At 36.8% G+C, this 18,458-nt stretch overlaps 1 protein-coding gene and 1 long non-coding RNA gene across 2 annotated transcripts in view; both read left to right on the top strand.

The window, feature by feature from the left end:
* The first annotated feature begins 416 nt into the window (after nt 1–416).
* On the top strand, nt 417–5,123 carry LOC123626169. The gene is made up of 3 exons (XR_006730766.1): nt 417–435; nt 4,784–4,844; nt 4,937–5,123. It is a non-coding gene; the product is annotated as an uncharacterized LOC123626169 (long non-coding RNA).
* A 2,761-nt stretch (nt 5,124–7,884) lies between these two features.
* The window catches only part of LOC123626210 (putative coiled-coil domain-containing protein 144C), a 35,732-nt gene continuing 25,158 nt past the window's right edge, over nt 7,885–18,458 (top strand). The window contains exons 1-4 of the mRNA XM_045535104.1: nt 7,885–8,023; nt 10,766–10,859; nt 13,259–13,332; nt 16,168–16,331. Coding sequence (XP_045391060.1) covers nt 7,934–8,023; nt 10,766–10,859; nt 13,259–13,332; nt 16,168–16,331 — 422 coding nt within the window. The 5' untranslated portion in view covers nt 7,885–7,933. The remainder of the gene's footprint in view (nt 8,024–10,765; nt 10,860–13,258; nt 13,333–16,167; nt 16,332–18,458) is intronic.

Here is an 18,458-nt window from a genome sequence, read left to right as displayed (position 1 = left end):
GTTCAGGTAAGAGAGGTTATGCCAGTCATTAGGTGAATAGACAATTTGTGAAGACATATTATACTCAGGCTTTGCCAATATATTGGCTGTCAATATTTGTTATGAAACTAACAGTAAGTCTTCATTGACTATTTCATAGATTGTGAAAGGTGAAGACAGAAGTAAAATAACTGGAATATTTCTTAAAACAGAGACCAAATTTTATTAATAATTATATCAAGAAACATCATTTAGTATATACATAACTGACCTTTCACCTTGTTTTATTGTTTCTGGGTGGGTGCATTGGGATATAACCCTGCAGATGTTTTTATTTTAAGGAGATGAATTCACTTTTTTTGTTGTACATTTTTGCTCTAAAGGATTTCCAGCAACATGGATATTGATGATTTACGACCTACATCACATGGTGAAGACTTCAGTGTCAATACCAAGGTAAATTGGTTTCATGTGAAATTAATTTTATTACTCTGAATCTAATTTTGTATAGTATTTTCTCTTAAAATTTAGCAGTGGCTTCCCTATCATCATTTTATGTTTATAGTAGAAAATTGGTCACAGGAAACCATTCTATACAAGTTTGATGAACCACCTGTGTTACCTCTGACTTGTTGTCTTCACCTCTTCCCAATGGAGTGTAGGGAGTTTGGTCCCCCAGCTTAAGCTCCAAGCTGGTGGACTGTACTTGTGCATACGAATCCACTGCTCCCTAATGGCTTGAGATGGAAGGCACTGTGTTTAGCTATGGTGTTGTTTCTGCTGTCATTGATTTTAGTTTGTGTGGAGGAGCCAGTTACTGAGCTAATCTATTGTGCCCATGGTAGGCTCTGGTCCCCCAGGTAGGGTATACAAATGCCTTAAGCTTTGGGAGGGGTCATGTAGCTCCCAGGGTTGCTTGGACCCTGCTCCCCACTGAGGTGGGGGAAGGAGCAAAAGATGGATCACCTGGGCTTTGATTTCACCTGAACACCTGAAACTTTCTTTTCTTTTTGAGATGATCTGGCTTCTGATGTCTCTAGTCAGCCATCTAACCTATATCCACTCCATGTTTTTCCTAGTTATTTCAATAATAATTTTATAACTTCTATATTACTATGAGCTACTAGAAGTTAGGAAATGTATTTGTGTGTGTATTGGAGTATGTAGAATGCAATCTTGCATGTAAGAAGCATTTTAATATTTTTTGGATGTGAATAAATGAATAGATAAATGAATTTTAGTGAAATAAAATGTTAGAATATTAATATTATAAAGGAATCTTAGAAGTAATATAATATTCATAATATAATTAAGAATTGAATCTACTAAATTTCTAAAATATATTTTAAATTTATGTTCCCTTTTAATAATTAGAATGTATAACTTCAGGACAGTTATTATGGGAAAATATGTCATAAAAAGGAATAAATTAGAAACATATAAATAGGAAAGGGACTTATTTTCTAGTATTCTCCAACTAGAAGTTTAGATTAGGATTTTAGATTAAAATTCCTTAAGTTTTTGTTATCTTCAACACAAGTTCTGTTAAAAATATCTTTTAAAACTATACATTAATCTTTAAAATTCAGATTACTAGTTTTTTCTCCAAGTACAAAATTGATGGAATATTTCTGTTTCTGATTTTTTATCTCTGTAGTAATAATGGCATAGCTTCCAGGTAGTGGAAGATGACCATGTTTCAATAATGTAATGTATTATTTTATGGTAATGAAATTAAATTCTTTTTTTTCCTCTCCAAGCCAAGGTTTTATGAAATATTTGGGGTCACTTAAGGGCATCTCAAAGGAATACTTACTTCTTTCCATGCAAATACAACACACATCAAGTTGACATGCAAGGTTTGCTCCTAACTGCAACCTTACCAAGATAGTTAAAGCAGAAAAGTTAAAGTTTTATTTTTCTACTGCATTCTACCTGTCTGTGTGGTTTCTTAAAGAAATGGGGAGAGGCCGGGAGAGGTGGCTCACGCCTGTAATCCTAGCACTCTGGGAAGCTGAGGCAGGTGGATTGCTCGAGGTCAGGAGTTCGAGACCAGCCTGAGCAAGAGCGAGTCCCCATCTCTACTAAAAATAGAAAGAAATTATCTGGCCAACTAAAATATATATATATATAGAAAAAATTAGCCGGGCATGGTGGCGCATGCCTGTAGTCCCAGCTACTCGGGAGGCTGAGGCAGGAGGATCGCTTAAGCCCAGGAGTTTGAGGTTGCTGTGAGCTAGGCTGACGCCACGGCACTCACTCTAGTCCGGGCAACAGAGTGAGACTCTGTCTCAAAAGAAAAAAAAAAAAAAAAAAGAAATGAGGAGAGAACTTCTAAAGCAAAAGCTACCTGGTCGCCAAATCATGGGTCCTGATCTTGAAAGGTTTGCAGAACGGAGATCTCAAATGCACATGAATGCTGCTCCTGACTGTGCCCGGTTCATCCGAGCCTTTAGTATTTTCTCCACTGCTTGGGGGAGGGGGGAGGGGGGGAACTGTCATTTTAGGATGAGCTTCTTCTAGAACCAACATGTAGCCACATCAAGGTGATAGAAAGCTCCCAAACTCCATTGGAGACAGAACATACCAGACTATTTTGATTTCCCCACTGGCTAGGTTTTGGCGACAGCTGCGCTGGTGTGAGGAGGGAGTCCAGCTCCCGGGTACCCAGGCAGTGGCTCTGGGCATCACCGCCTGGCCACCGCTATCCTCTCCCGCCCGCTTCGGGGTCAGGGCGCTGGGGCAGCCTGCGTTTCCAATAGGCGAGCAGAGGGGCTCCACTTTGGCCAAGGAAAGGCCATTGGGGAGGGGAAACCTTGGAGGAGAGGCCTTGGGAAAGCAGGGGCGGGCCGCGGGGCACAGGGAAGGGCTGCTGCCAAGGTACACAGCGCGGGCTGAGAGGACCTCAAGGCTGGGGCCCCGCAGGTGTCCCGGGAGCGCACAACTATGCGACCGTGGGCAGCTGGGAGCGGGAAAAGGGGTCCACCAAGACCCTACCAGGGCAAAACCCCGCAGGAACCAGGGCCTGATGATGCTGCCCCGGGGCGGGGCGGGGAGGGGGCTAGATGCCTGGAGGCACGTCCCCACCCTCCTGGAGAGGCTGAGCGCATCCCGTCTGCTGCCCCGTGTGCCCGGAAAGGGTCCGCAGGGAAGCTTGGGGTTTGGGGGTGAAGGCAGGCGGGCTCCCGCGCTGGGCAAAAGGCAAACTTGGGCAGAGGGCTCCTGGGTTCCCAGGGTCCCCCCAGATCTGTCCGAGTCCAGGAGACGCAAGCTGCCACGGACTTGAGGAGGAGGCAGACGCCCGCTGGGAGCCAACTTCGTGCGCGGCAGCCGGGGTCGGGGATGGGGTCCGGGGACGCGTTACGTGGGCACCGGAGCGCGGTTGGCGCCAGCAGGAGCCCGAGCGGCGGCGCCCGGCCCGGGGGCGGCACGGTCCTCGGCGCGTGGTGGGCGCGGCGCGGGGCTGGTCCTCTCGCGCGCCCGGCCCGGCCCGCGGCTCCCGGGAGCAGCCCCGGCGGCTACGCCCGGACGCCCGGCCCGGCTCGCTCCCGGCTGCTCCTCCTCATACGCCGGCGCCGGCTCTGGCGGGGCTTCCTCGGCTGCGCCTCTGTGCGCTCTCCTGGGCTCGGCCGTGCGCGGGCGGGGAGCCGGGGGCCGCCGGAGCCCCGCGCACCGCGCCCTCGCCCGCCGCCCCGCGCTTGGCCCGAGTTGCGCGGCCCCCGCCGCCGCCGCCGCGGCTCCTGCGCCCCAGAGCCGGTCCCATCCCAGTCGCGCCGCCACCGCCTCAGCCAGCCCCGCTGCCGGCCGCCTCTCCAGCCAGCCAGAGTGAAAATTAAATTCTTTACTACAGAAATATATACAAAAATGAATTGTAAATACTAAGAAGTTTTATTATGGATATACTCTGAATTAAAATCTGTTATCTGTTTGTATCTATCTATATATGTATATGTATTTCTCCATGTACCTTATCATACAGACTATTTTCTCGTTCTGCCATGGTTTCAGCACATACTTGATTGAGTGGTCCTGTCTCTTTTTGTTTGTTTCTTCTTCCTCCTCCACCTTTTAAAAATGATTTACCCCAGCCTAAAGTTCTCCTTGCAGAATACTTTTCCTCAGTTGTCTATCCTTTCAGTGCCTGTCTGTCTTCATCGTCATCGTATTTAGTTAAAGCTTTTTATTGAGTAGCTCTTTGTGGCTTTCATTCAACAATCATTGCCTCACGGGGTTTATTTTTCCTTTTTCTCTCTTTCTTGGGAGAACCTGAATCTATACAATAATTTATCTTTAGCATTTTGACAAACATAATAGAAGCGATTTATACTATTTGCAAAGCCAACCCATTAAAATAAGTTATTACTAAAAACCAAACTTGAACATTTTCTCCGGCAAGAGATAATTTGTCCAAATGTGAATCATACAAACACATCTCACAATATAACTCAAAATTGATTAAGTATCTTAATGATAGTTATTTTAATAATCCTTTAGCTGACTAGGTACATTTTTGTCCTAGGCTGTTTTGGTTAAGAATATAATCTAATGGATATTATAGTATTTGTAGAAGAATCAAGTATGGGTAAAGGGAGTAACATTTTGAGGACATTTGTATCATCTTTTCATAATCTTCACCCCATGAGAAGATGTAGATTAGTAAATGACAGAATTGAGGGTTGAATCTACATCCAAGTGACTCCAAATCCTCTTTTCTTTGTGTTAGATCATATAGTAATGGTCAATGTTATAATTATTTTACCAGTTTGATACTTTTTATTCTTAAAGCTATTGTTTTTTGTTCTAGGGTGTTCCACAACGAAGCTTAACAAACTTAATTACTGCTTCTCAGAGATCCAGGAAAAACTGTAAGCTATTTGAAGATAACCTATTCTTGTGTTATTCACTGATTGTTCATTACAAATATTTTCATATATTCTTTACTTCCTTTTTACTGTAGTAGAAGCAAAATATTGTACTGTGAGAACAGATGATGGAATCGTGTTTGAGGACAAGATCTGTGATCATCCAAATGAAGATGTGTTTGAATCCTTTCCTACAACATCAGCCAAAGTTCAGGGCTTTTCACATCCTTCCTTTCCATCACCTGATGCTCCTCTGAAACCTTCCTTTCCGTCATTGGAGAACTGTGGCCTTACAGAGGCAAGTTACGATTTTAAAAACTTTTCTCTTCTACATATTTTTTAGTATACCTCCTCATCCTCAGAATGCAGACAAAAATACTATAAAGAAATGGACCTCCTCAAGGCCATAATAGAAAACAAATGTAATAACAAAAGGAAGGATATACAGGATTGGGATTTGTAAAAGTTGAGGGGAGTAAATCATTATAGGTTAGAAATTGTGGAAGGAAGGAATTATAAAGCAACCCAAAAGAACAGCTCAACAGATAGGGAAATGAGGAGGGGGAAGAAGGGGAAGAATTCACTGACAAAGGGCAAGATGAATACAAAGTTTGAATAAGAGAGTCAAGATGACAGGGTATTATGAAAAGACAACAGAAATGAGTTAAATGAGAGCAGCAACCCTCTATATGTTAGCAATTATTTTCATGCAAATTAAGAAAAGAAAGGCAATGAAAAAGAGGCTCAATTTCTTTTGAATGACTTATAGATGGTTTTATGAAAAAAGAAAAGAGAAGGTAAGGGTGAGTATAATTAAAATTAATATATTGTACATTTAAAAATAGCTGTAAGAGAAAAGTTGAAATGATTCTGCCATAAAGAAAAGACAAATATTTAACATGTCACATATCCCAATTACACTGAGATTCTATGAATGTATCAAACCACATGTCCCTTCAAATATGTATATCTTTTACATATCAATTAAAAACAATTTAAAAGGAAAAATTTAATCATCATTTTAAAAAAAATTATTGAAGTAATCTTATATTTAATCAAGTAAAACCCATGTTTCCAGATAATGCAAAGTGAAATATATTTTAGGCCTTATCTGATTTTTATGAATTATTAATTTTTGACTCTTTCATTTTTTCTTTAAGGCTTCTAACTTGTCTTTTGTGCATCCATAACTTACTTAACTAATTTATCTTACTGTTTCATTCAATCTTTACAGCCATTTTAGATCTGTTTGAGAATAGAGTGAGAGAAAGGAATAAGCATTTTATTTGATCCTTTTATTAATCAAAATTAAAATTTCTGGTTATATGAAGGAGGTTCTTAATCTGTATCCATTAAATAAGAACTAACCCTCTTGAAGAAATAAAGGTAACAATTATTTATTTCTGGAGGTATTCTGATTTATCTTGTGCCAATAATTTCTCCATATAATGGACACACCTATGTATACATCACATAAATGCAATCATAATTGATCATTGTTCTCTACAATAACCTACTTATTATCATAGAATTATAAAGAAGGGGCACCTGCCAACAGAGTATACACAGTCATCCCTGGAAGATGATTTTTTACCTTGAAAAATATCTCCAACATTGGGGACATTTTATATTATTCTCAGGAAGCTTTATCAAGTTCAGTATTGATAGTTGTTATACTTTGCACATAAATGTGTGTTCATCTGTAAAACTCAGAAATCCTGTAGACTTGCTTTTGTAGTCCTCTCTCCACTCCTCATGTGAATATTGGGGCCTGATTGACAATTGTAGATGTGTTTGAAGATCTTAAATCTTCAATTTGGGTAATCATAGCTTTATTTTCTTTATAATAGATGATATCCCCAATTTTTAACTACCTTCTTATATAATGTAAATACGAAATTACAGCTACGAGTATGTTGCTTACGTGGGAGTAAGAAAACCAGGTGAAATTTAGTGGAGGATTTTATGTTTCTTTCTTACATGATGGTAGTACTTAGAAATACCTCATAATTCTGCATCACATAAGCATTTCTCCTCTACAGTTTAAAATTTTAAGATTAGTTTTAAAAATAATCTTGCAGCATCTTAAATTGGCATTTTAGAATTAAATTTTTTTATTCAATTTAACAGTGCATATTACCATAATATTCAAGAAATAAATACTTTCACATATTAATACTATTGTATCTCATATTCAAATATTAAAAGGTATAACTGAAAAATTGAATCATATTTTTTCCTCCTCTTGTATTCATTTTCAAAATTTCAGAGTTCTGTGTAGGTTTTCATTACTAACTTCTACCCAGTTTCGTATATCTAGGTATATTTTACAAATAGTCATCCTTTTTCTCACACTGCCTTGTCTAAAAACCCTTTAGGTCCTTTTCCAACACTTTGTCTGTCTTTCATAATATGGCCATATACCTTGGAGCATTTCCTGTGCTTCCCAGGTAGAACTCACTGCTCTCTCCTTTGTACTCTTACTGTCAGCAGTGAATTATTCTTTTCTGTCTTTCTTTCATTTATCTGATTTCATATATCTCATACATCTCATGCATCTCAACCTCCTCTTGAATCTTATCAGCGTCTCCCAGGATAGTGCCTATGATTTGACAGACGCAGTAAATGTTTATTGTCTTACTGACTGAGTGAGTGAGTGAGTGAATAATAAGTGCAATGTTTTCTGAAGTTGGGATTTTTTTTTTAATAGGATGAAACAACGAAGCCAGTATCCGTACAAAAGGAAAATGGTATTGGTATTATTGAAAATGCTCCAAGAGAGCAAAAAAATATTGTCAATTTCATATGTGTGCACACAAATAACAGAAGTGGTGAGTTAGTGAATACCCTTGACAATGTTTGATCTTTAAATGCCATCATGAAAAAAACATTGAAAGTATGTAGACCCAAGTATATTATTCATTTCTTTTAAATATTTTTCTTGTGCTGTCTTTCTTTATACCATCTAATTTTTCTTCCTAAAACTGGTTCAACCTTGAAATTATTTTTGCTATTAATTTTATTTTATTGAAATAAAAATGAATGGTGATAGACTTGTATATGAATTTAAAATTTACATTAAAAATGTTCTCATGAATGTATCTGTGAATAACGTTTTAGACAAGATGTCTGCATTGGGACCTGGACAAAATGAAGATGCAGGATCACCTCGGGATTTGGAGGTACCGCCTATTGTTATTATTTTAAAATATAAGTATCAAATGATGTTAAAACCTAAAAGGAGATGTTTTGACTTTACATTCTCACCTCTGCATATGCCCATAAGAAATTATTTTCTTATATTTTCAGCTCATAATTAAAAAGGTGATTATTATTACATAGTACAACTCTGCTCATTTGTGGGATTCATTTAAGAAACTACTATAGTATAGTGCAAAAAAATAAGGCTTAGAACAGGAATCAGTTTGGGTTCCGATATTGTTTATCTACAATCTAAAGAATTATTCCAGGTCAACCTGTGGTCAAATGAATCATTAGATGTGTGAAAGTCCTAATGATATTCAGAGAGAAACCATCTGGACTATTGCATTTTCCAACTTGGAACATAAAAAGATAATATCCATAACTTGAATGTGTTAGTGTAATTGGGTTGTCAAGTATAGATCTGCAAGCAACATTTCAGGAGAAGGAAAGGTATGGGAACAGTAAATATGTAGGACTGTAGTAACAGTTTGGTTTAGTGCTGTTTTAGTAAGTAGAATTCCTTTTTAAAAATAGAACACATTGGATATTTTTGTGGCACCCATGTTTGTACTAGTGTAAGTATAAAATAATGACACTGTACATTAAGGTGACAACTGTGGAAAGAGATGGGAAGGGTCTGATGATAGAAGAGCTGCTGCACGGTGGCACTAGCACTGAGTGGAAGACATGTTAGTGTCCTGGTACTGTCACTTACTAGCCATGGAATCTTGAAAGTAATGATTTATTCTATTCAGATATCAGGGACCTTCTTCGAAAACATGGTACTGACATCTATTCCTTAAGAATGTGTAATGAACCAATATGGTAAGAAATGTGAAAACATTTTGTAAACTGGAGAGTGTTTATACCAATGGAGGACCAAATGATTACACTGATATTCAGTGACTTAATAAAGCTTGCAAGTACTTTTTGCAAAACAGAAGGCAGTAGTGCTAAGAAAAGAATGGAAGTTATAACAGGCATATGGATTCCTAATTTGGGTTATGTTAAATTTGAGCAGAGTATTACTAAAGATGTCCTATAGGAATATAGTTATTTGATGCTTGAGACCTTCCTGAGGGGATTTTAAATGTTTCACCATTGATTAACTGTCTGTTATTGAGTGCCAACTACATACTGAGCAGTAAGACATTGAAAATACAAGATGAGGGACTATGCTATAGGAGTAGGAACAGAAAAATAAGTAAACAACAAAGACTTATAGATCACTATAAGTTCTGCATATAAATGAAACAAACGGTTTGTTTAGAAAATATTGAGGTAATTTGTAGTTAGGATGGGGATGGAAGTGGGAGTAGAATTCTGTAGTCAGAGAAGATCTTTCTGAGGGTGGTGACATTTTAGCTGCCCACTTTCACATGACTAGAGAAGGAGCCAGCCATGCAAAAGTCTAGGAGAACATTCTGGATGGAGAGTTCAGTGGATCACATCTCTTCATTTTACCCTTAACTTCCCGGAATGACCAGGAAGTGGGATAACTACCATCCTACTCATTTTTCTTGTTATTAAGTATAGGAAAAAATGTGGAAATCAGTGTCCGGCACATTTCAGATGCTTCATGAATAAATATTCTTATTCTTCCCTATTTATTAAGGCTTGCTATTCTTTTTTTTTTTTTTTTTTTTTTTGAGACAGAGTCTCACTCTGTTGCCAAGGCTAGAGTGAGTGCCGTGGCGTCAACCTAGCTCACAGCAACCTCAACTCCTGGGCTTAAGGGATCCTACTGCCTCAGCCTCCCGAGTATCTGGGACTACAGGCATACGCCACCATGCCCGGCTAATTTTTTCTGTATATATTTTTAGTTGGCCTGATAATTTCTTTCTATTTTTAGTAGAGACGGGGTCTCACTCTTGCTGAGGCTGGTCTCGAGCTCCTGACCTCCTGCGATCCACCCACCTCGGCCTCCCAGAGTGCTAGGATTACAGGCGTGAGCCACCACGACCGGCCTTTCTATTCTTTTTTGAAGTTTATTTTTCATTGTGAAAGATTTAGTTTGGGTATCTCTAATGTTTGCTTACTTTACTTTTTACATCTCTAACATTTGCTTGGTTTTATTGAAATATGACATAAAGAAATGTTTTTCTTACTACTTCATCAGTTTATTCAAACATTCATACTATTAGTAAAAATTTTATTAAAATATATTAGGTATCTGCAAGCCCTTGTTTCCAAAATAGCACAGCTTGTTAAATGAGCTATTCATCCTGAACTTGACATATGCTGATGTTTCTTAGCATGCTAAGTATCTTATTTTAACACTAAAAATTTCTATAGCTAAAATTATGTTAAATATTTAATTACCTAATTATTACAGTAAGTGTATTAAATATATTTTTTAAATACTCTCTTATTTTTGGTGGGGATTGCAAAACACAGTTAGGTATTTTGAAGTTACTTCCTTGTTGAAATGTGCATATCCATTAATATTTTGTCTGTGAATATACTCCCTTTCTCATCCATTCTTGGTTTTCAGAGTCAATAGCCATAAATAGATAAAAGGTAAGCTTGATCTAGATAACATATGTGAGGTTCCCTATTGAAATGTTTTTTGATTTTCAATACATGCTTCTCTTATTTTTAAATCTAATTGCTTTTAAAATAGGAAATTCAGATATTTTTAAGAATGTGATTATGAAATCTTGATGGAACTCATTGTTATTTTTTTAATTAAAACTCATTATTGATATTACTTTTTACAGAATATCTCCCTGAATTTTCCACAGAATCATGGTGGTGATTTATGTGGGTCTGAAGTTAACAAACAAAAAAATACAGCCAATGGACAAGTAGAAGGTAAGAACCATATTTTATTAAAAGAAAGTCATTTAAAAGACTGTTTATTTAAAAACATGTGCACTGATAATATTCTACAATCCAAAAAATATCATCCAGCATCAAGAAGCAGGCATATGTAATCAAGGTTGTTCAACTAAAATAATTCTTCAGAAAAAGGAAGAGCAGAGTGTTAGAAAGGTAGGACCAATAGAAAGTGAGCTTCCAATACCAGAGTGTGTCAGAGAAATATAGCAAACATTTCTCACTCTTCTTATCTCCCTCACTGTTGGGAAGGTATGAAGATTGAGGCACGTGAACCTGTAGAACTACATTTTCTGTCCTACAGAGGAATGGAAGCATATATAGTCAGCGATGCATGTGTATAATTCAGTGTGGTATGAAACGGTGTTACTTCATAGGATAGAATTATACAGTTCAAAATAAAAGCATTGGAAAGAAGAAGAGAGTAGGGTCAGTTATGGAGAGATCAGGGAAGATAGAGGCTGATAAACAGCACATTTGAAACATTATGACTTGTAATGCAGTTTCAGTTTGGGTGACATGATAGGGAGGAACTGGAGGCTAGATTCCAAAAGGGTCAGTTCAGGTAGAGGAAGGTGGAAGCATACTCAGTGTAGACCAGAGCGTCTCAAACTTTCATCAGTCAGCTGGGGACCTTGTTAAAAATGCACACTCTGAGTCAGCAGGTCTGGGATTCCGTATTTCTAATAAGTTCTGAGCTGATGCTGGTGCTGGTGGTCCTTGGGTATAGACTTCCTTTTAGAGAAATCTGGAAGAGGAGCCATTGGATAACAGTTTAGACATTACAGGATTGGGGAAAACATTATTAATTAATTTATTTATTTATTTATGTCTGAGCATGTTTGTAGCCAGAGGGGAAGGAGCCAAGTGATGAGGAAGGAGAAATTAGAGATGTAAGATACTACTGCTAAATAAAGAGGAAAGATGTGGTGGGAACAATACATCAAAAAATGTAGAAGGGGTAGAATAAGGACCACAGATCTCGAGATGACTGTTGTGAAGGAAGAAGAATTGTGAGGGGGAAGGAGGGAAAAAAGAAAGAAGTTAGGAAGGTGATTTTGGAGTTGATGAGGAAACTTGGGGGGATTTCAGATGACTTCAGTATGTTCACACTCAAACAGAAGCTTAGATTATTGCTGCTCTAAAGGTTACTGGAAGCAGGAGGGAGTGAACAATAGTAACTTAATTTTCCTCCCCATAGCTGTCAGCCATCAAATATACATGTTGCATTAATATTAGTTAATCAAATGAGATTAATTTGAATACAGAAGCATCAGCTGCTTTTTTAACATAGCTGAATTTTTGGTAAGATAATTATTTCATAAAAGTCTTTTATTTTTTTTACAATTTTTTTTTATAAATCTTTTTTTTTTTTAATTTTGGCTCTTCATGGGGGTACAAAAGCTCAGGTTATATACATTGCCCGTGTCCCGCCCATCCCCCTGAGTCAGAGCCTCAGGCGTGTCCATTCTCCAGACAGTGTGCCTGGCATTCACCATGTAGTCATACCTCCATCCCCTCCCCCCCATAAAAGTCTTTTAAAGACTACATGGTAACCAAACTAATTTTAGAAAGAAAGTAAATTATAAAGTTCATTCCTTAAATTCTAAAATTGTTATTTCAATATTGAAAACTTATTATGCATTTTTTCTTAGATGTGTTGTTGTGGCTTCTTGCATAAGTATATCAAGAAAGTTTAAGATGACTAATCCAGAGGATACAAGAAATGTAGGCATACCAGTAGCCCATATAACTAATATAAAAAATTAATATTTTCATTAACTAGCATTCTACCAATGAATCCAAGCTGATCAGAATACTTTTTCTGATGAGAGATGAATTATACTGTCAACTCAACTGCATTGCAACTGCGTACTTCCTAAATCATAGGATAAATTAAAGGACATGATAAATAATTATAGTATAATGGTACAGCTAATTCTGATGGCTTGTGTTAAGATATGCTGTAGCCTTCTACCATCAGCTTTGATGGCTATCCTCTCTGGATCATGATTTTCTCCACTGATTAATGATCCCTTTTCCTCTCATTGATCAGCATGTTCACACAGATCTATGCCCACTTTTCTATGTAGTTGATAAAAATAGCTAATAGTTAATAGAATTTGTGAATGAATCTTTGAGATGTTGTATGCCGGGGACCAGGTGACGTCTGGTGACTCCCGAAGTGGTTTGTTGAAGGTTTTTTGTTTTTAATTAGAAGTATTTCTTCAGGAAGTATTCTATCACAGATTTAACTTCCTTTAAACTCTCAATTTATACAATAAAAATGTTATTTTCTATCTATTTCTATAAAGACTGCCTCTTACCTCACTCTTCTAAGTAGTCCATTTTAACTCAATGTGTGGATTTGTTAGCAGAAGAAGACCTAGAAGTGACATCGGAGGATGAGCAAGAAAGGCACGAAGAAAGTAAAAATAATCAGCCACAGGTATGTAAAGATTGAAATCTAAGTTTCTGACTTAACATCATTTTTAAAATTTCAGCTTATTATGGGGGTACAAAAGTTTAGGTTATGTATATTGCCCATGCCCCAACATCATTTTTTTAATAATGCAACTGGACTAAGCTTTTAGAATAAATAGTTCATGATTTACTATTTTATAATTTTAAAGCATTTAAAATAGTTATAAAACTTAAAATATTCTTAGAATATCTAGTAACTTATAGCTAATATTTACCTTGGAATTGAGGCAAATGTATTTGAGAATTTTGTTTGCTCTTCCATTTTTATAACCTCCTTACATGATAAAGAGGGTGACATCAAATATTGAATTATAAGCAATAGAAATTATGAGCAATTTAACAGTGATGGCCAATGAGTTGGATTCATGTCAAAGGAGTAACCATTGCTAGTGGCTCAAAATTTTCAGTTTTATATTGTCAATCATTAATGCCGTGGTTAAAGATTTATTCTGTCTTATGGCCTCTGATTGACTTAATAGTCTATGTCCAGGGGGAGAATGGGGTCATAAAGTCATCTCTACTGTCTGTTAAGAGAATCATCCCTCTAAGAAGGGGACCTCTGGTGTTAGGGCACAAAGAACTTTCTAATTTGTTTTAATGTGGGGAATCATGAAATATTATTACATTTTAAAAGTCACTGTCATTAGCGGATGTTAGACTGTTAGTGGCCTCAGGAAAAGAATTTCCAGATGGATCACATAATACAAGCAAGAAGCTTTTTGTTGAATGAAGCAGTGGTGCACTCTCTCAAGAGTAAGAGTGGGGAGGCTTGAAAAGAGCATCCGCTTCAGGAGGAAGTGAATTTTGGTGTTTTCAAGTCTTACTAATTGAGGGGAGGAATATTCGTAACTAACAGACTGACTTGTACTAAGAATTTTGGTAGTAATTCCTAAAATTGGGTTCACTCACATTTTAATACTTTATATGGTTGTCTTTAAGCTGTCCTGGTGATTTTAGGGGTGGAGAATTTTAAAACCACAATGTAAATAACATTACATTGGCCAAAGTTCATGTAAAATGACAGAGAGAATAATGACAAGCTAGCTGAAGCTGGTTCTTGCCTGTGGTGAACAGCCCCTCTAGTTAGCTCCTGCCTAAGGGTTATTTACTTTAACACCTGCACCCACTCTGCAAGCCCCCCCATCTGATCTCAGCCCTGTCTCTGAAACTTCTCCTCCAAGGAAGACTATATTAGAACTAGTCTTAAACAGATCGTCCATCTGGATTCATGACATTGTCATATTATGGCATACGATTTGAATTAAAATGTAAGAAATTGCTTTTCTTTCTAATGGGTGTGTTGATTTTGGCTCCTAGTAATTTAGTGTCACACTCCCCAGTTAGCAATCTTTAGAAAAAGCACTGAAGTGCTACTCTTTCTATTTTCTCTTCATCAATTACCTGATCCATTCTAATTTTCTAATTATAAAAAGCTCATATGTAAAATGGAGTTATCTAAAGATACAATTGTATGTAGAAATAGATTATGTCTGTTATCTAAATGATAGGAGTTCAGAGTAATGTTCTCATAATCACTATTCCTTAATCAACCTAGGTTTCTGTATCATCCCTCTTCCAAGTGGCATATGGACCGGGAAGCTCATTTATCCATATACCACATAATCTTCTGAACAAGAATAAATGTAAAATAAGTTAATAAAAGTATGTAATAAAGTCTAGGTTTTTTTCACCCTTTGGTATCTTAAAGAGGAGTTGCATTTATTTGAACAATAAAATGAAAATGGAATGGGAAGGAAGCAGTGACTGAAAAGACATTAATATGTGTCTAACCTTAAGAATTGCAACGAATACGCCCAGCCAAACGCATCTGTTTAAAGTGCTTTTATGTATGCAAGGTTTATCTGTTTGACTCAAACTGTTGGAACTTATAATTCCACCGTGACCACTTTAAATATTGTTGACCAGAAATACACATACTTCCACATAGTTTTTAAAATCAGCAGTCTCAAATGTTTGTTGAATCAAACCTTTACATTATATTGCTAATAAGGTATAAGATTTAACATGTATGAATTCTATCATAGAAGTAGAAAAATCGTCAGCCAAAAATTTAGTATTTCACCCCAAAGTGGAAAGTGTGAGTTCTGTACATTGAGTTACTTATACTGTACATCTTCCAGCTATAAAATTTTATGGTTACTGAAAGTGAAATTTGGGAAGCATCTCATTTTTCAGAACTCCACGCTAGCAACTCAGCAGTTGCACTCTGCTACTTGTGTTGTGGCAAACTTGGTTCATATATATTAGTGAGTACCTTCATTTTTTGATATCTCTGTATCCAAATGAAAAAAGAATGATAAAAGGCAGTGAGCAAAAGATTAACTTGCTACAGAAAAGGGAAAGCTTCCTTTCTGTTCCTGAAGCAACACAGTGTTGCATCCTCTAAATCTGGCTATTGAATGTAAAATGCAGGCGGTAGGACAGAAGAAGACATGTTTTATGTCTTTGTCTTTTTCTTTCTGTTTCTGGGGGTGGAAAATCCTATTAGCCAGAGAAGAGTGGAGGTGAATAACAGAAAAATTAAAAAAAAGGGCCCTTGTAGAAATTTTAGAAAATTCTGTTTTTTTCAGTCAAACACAAATGAACTAGACTTTATAAAAATTTCAATAATACTATAATTATAACTATGTGTAATAATACAATTAAAGTAACCACAAAATATTTAATGATTAAAAATATGACAGTTAAGGTGAGTCAAGGGATAAAATCAATGAAAAGAGAAAAAATTATTTTTATTGATAAAGTAATAATTATTCTTACTATCAAACTTTCATTAAAGGTCAATGAAAGAGAGAAGCACAAAAGCAATAAAATGGCAGTATCAGAAAACCTATATGATGGTGCTGCTGATGACGGTGACGATGATGCATTACTTCCAGAAAGAAAGAGTAGGAAAACTGAAAGTGGGCAGTTTCCTAGGATGGAGAAAGAAGTGTGTGATAGGTAAGCCTGTAGCAATGTTTAACAGTAGATAATTTTATTGTACAATACAGTTAATTCTAATTAGACCAATATTCATCATTAACAAATTTTATGCATTTCTTGGGTATATTCAGCCTTACTTGGTGATCAGAGAAATGCACATTAACAATGAGATAACATATTTTTCAATCATACTGGCATTTTGTTAGAAAAAGATAAGCAGTGTTGGCAAATATGAGGAGAATGCATTCTCATACACTGTTGGTAAATGAAATTGGTAACTTCTTTCTGAAGTGCAATTTGGTAGCAAGTATCAACATTTCAGATATGTCACTCCTTTAACCTAACAGAAGCTTCAGATCTGGGACTAGATCCTACAGGAAAATATGACTTGTGTAAACACACATAAACACAAGTTAAGTATGTTTATTCTATGTTATACATAACATACACGAAACCAATATATACATAGATAGCATTTTCTTTTTTTTTTTTTTGAGACAGAGTGTCGGTGTGTTGCCTGGGCTAGAGTGCTGTGGCGTTAGCCTAGCTCACAGCAACCTCAAACTCCTGGGCTCAAGCAATCCTCCTGCCTCAGCCTCCGGAGTAGCTGGGACTACAGGCATGCGCCACCATGCCTGGCTAACTTTTATATATATATTTTTAGCTGTCCATATAATTTTCTTTCTATTTTTAGTAGAGAGGGAGTCTCGCTCTTGCTCAGGCTGGTATCGATCTCCTGAGCTCAAACAACCCTCCTGCCTCGGCCTCCCAGAGTGCTAGGATTACAGGCATGAGCCACCATGCCTGGCAGATAGCATATGTTAAGGATACATAATATGTGTGTTAAGAATATTTATACAAGTGCGTTAAGTATATACATGTATATGTATGTTAAAGATAGTTACTGTAACATCATCATATCAAAAACTTAGAGAAAGTCTAAATACCGTTCAATAAGGAAATAGTTACATTGTCATATCCATATCATAATGTCATATGCAACCATTGAAACAATGAGGTTGGATCTATAGTGTACTGATTATTTCACAGTTGACAGATATTTAAAACGTTTAGTTTCATGACATATCTTAAGCAAATTGTGTTAGAATTCTTGTAATATCTGCTGAGGTTCAAAAGGAAGCCACGTGCTACACTGCAGCTCTACCTTGTTCCCAAGAAAACTGCTAGTTATTCAGTTGTTGGCTTTTTGTTCTCAATGTGTGAATGCTGACCTATTGGACTGTCACATTAATCCAGATATTGCCAAAGGATTGCATATCTATATTCCGTATAAACATTTCCATATTTTGGGTAAAACTTACTAAAATACATCAAAGGATCTTTAATCTACTAACCAGGTATTGGCCAACTCTTTCTGTAGAAAGCCAGATAGTAAATGATTTAGGCTTTGTGAACCACAGGGTCTCTGTTGTAGTCCACAAACTGTCATAGACAGTAAGTGAATTGACATGGTAGTGTCCCAGTTAAACTTTACTTACAGACAGTAGGCTTGACTTGGCCCCAAGGCCCCTAATTTGCTGACCCTTGTGCCAAAACCAAGGTGCTCCTAAAGCAGTGAATTTTGTTTTTAAAGATACCCTAACTGCATGCCATTAACCTTTTTTTTAAAAAGATAACATGTGTCAGTATGCATCCCACCATATTTTCAACAGTGACTTCACATTACGTAACTTACAAAAATTCAGTTTAAAAATGAGATTATTTTCTGTATTTTCTCCTTTTATTCCTGTCGATGAATCAATATTTTAGTATGGATGATTGCTTTTTATATTTGATGAGTGTAAAATATCTTGTAGTTGGATCATTTTTCTAAAGGCAAAAATACTGCTCTTGAACATTTTGGTCTTTCTGTGGTCTTTTTTTTATAAGTATGAGCAAAATGATAATCGGCTTATATAATTGAGTAATGTTCAAGGTGTCTTGTATTTCTATAATTATTGCGAATCCATTACTTAATACCTTGGTCTGGCATTTTTAAAATGCCATATGTATATAATTTTGAAACCTATAAAGTGTGAAAATATACTATATAATTATTGTACAGTGATTGAAATATATAGCTAAACAAGAAGAACATTAGAGCATCCATGATCAGGCCACTTAGGTATGATGGCCTTGAAAAAA

The sequence above is a fragment of the Lemur catta genome, chromosome 21 (assembly GCF_020740605.2).
Source record: "Lemur catta isolate mLemCat1 chromosome 21, mLemCat1.pri, whole genome shotgun sequence".
Lineage (NCBI taxonomy): Eukaryota > Metazoa > Chordata > Mammalia > Primates > Lemuridae > Lemur > Lemur catta.
This window is presented reverse-complemented; position numbering and strand designations above follow the sequence as displayed.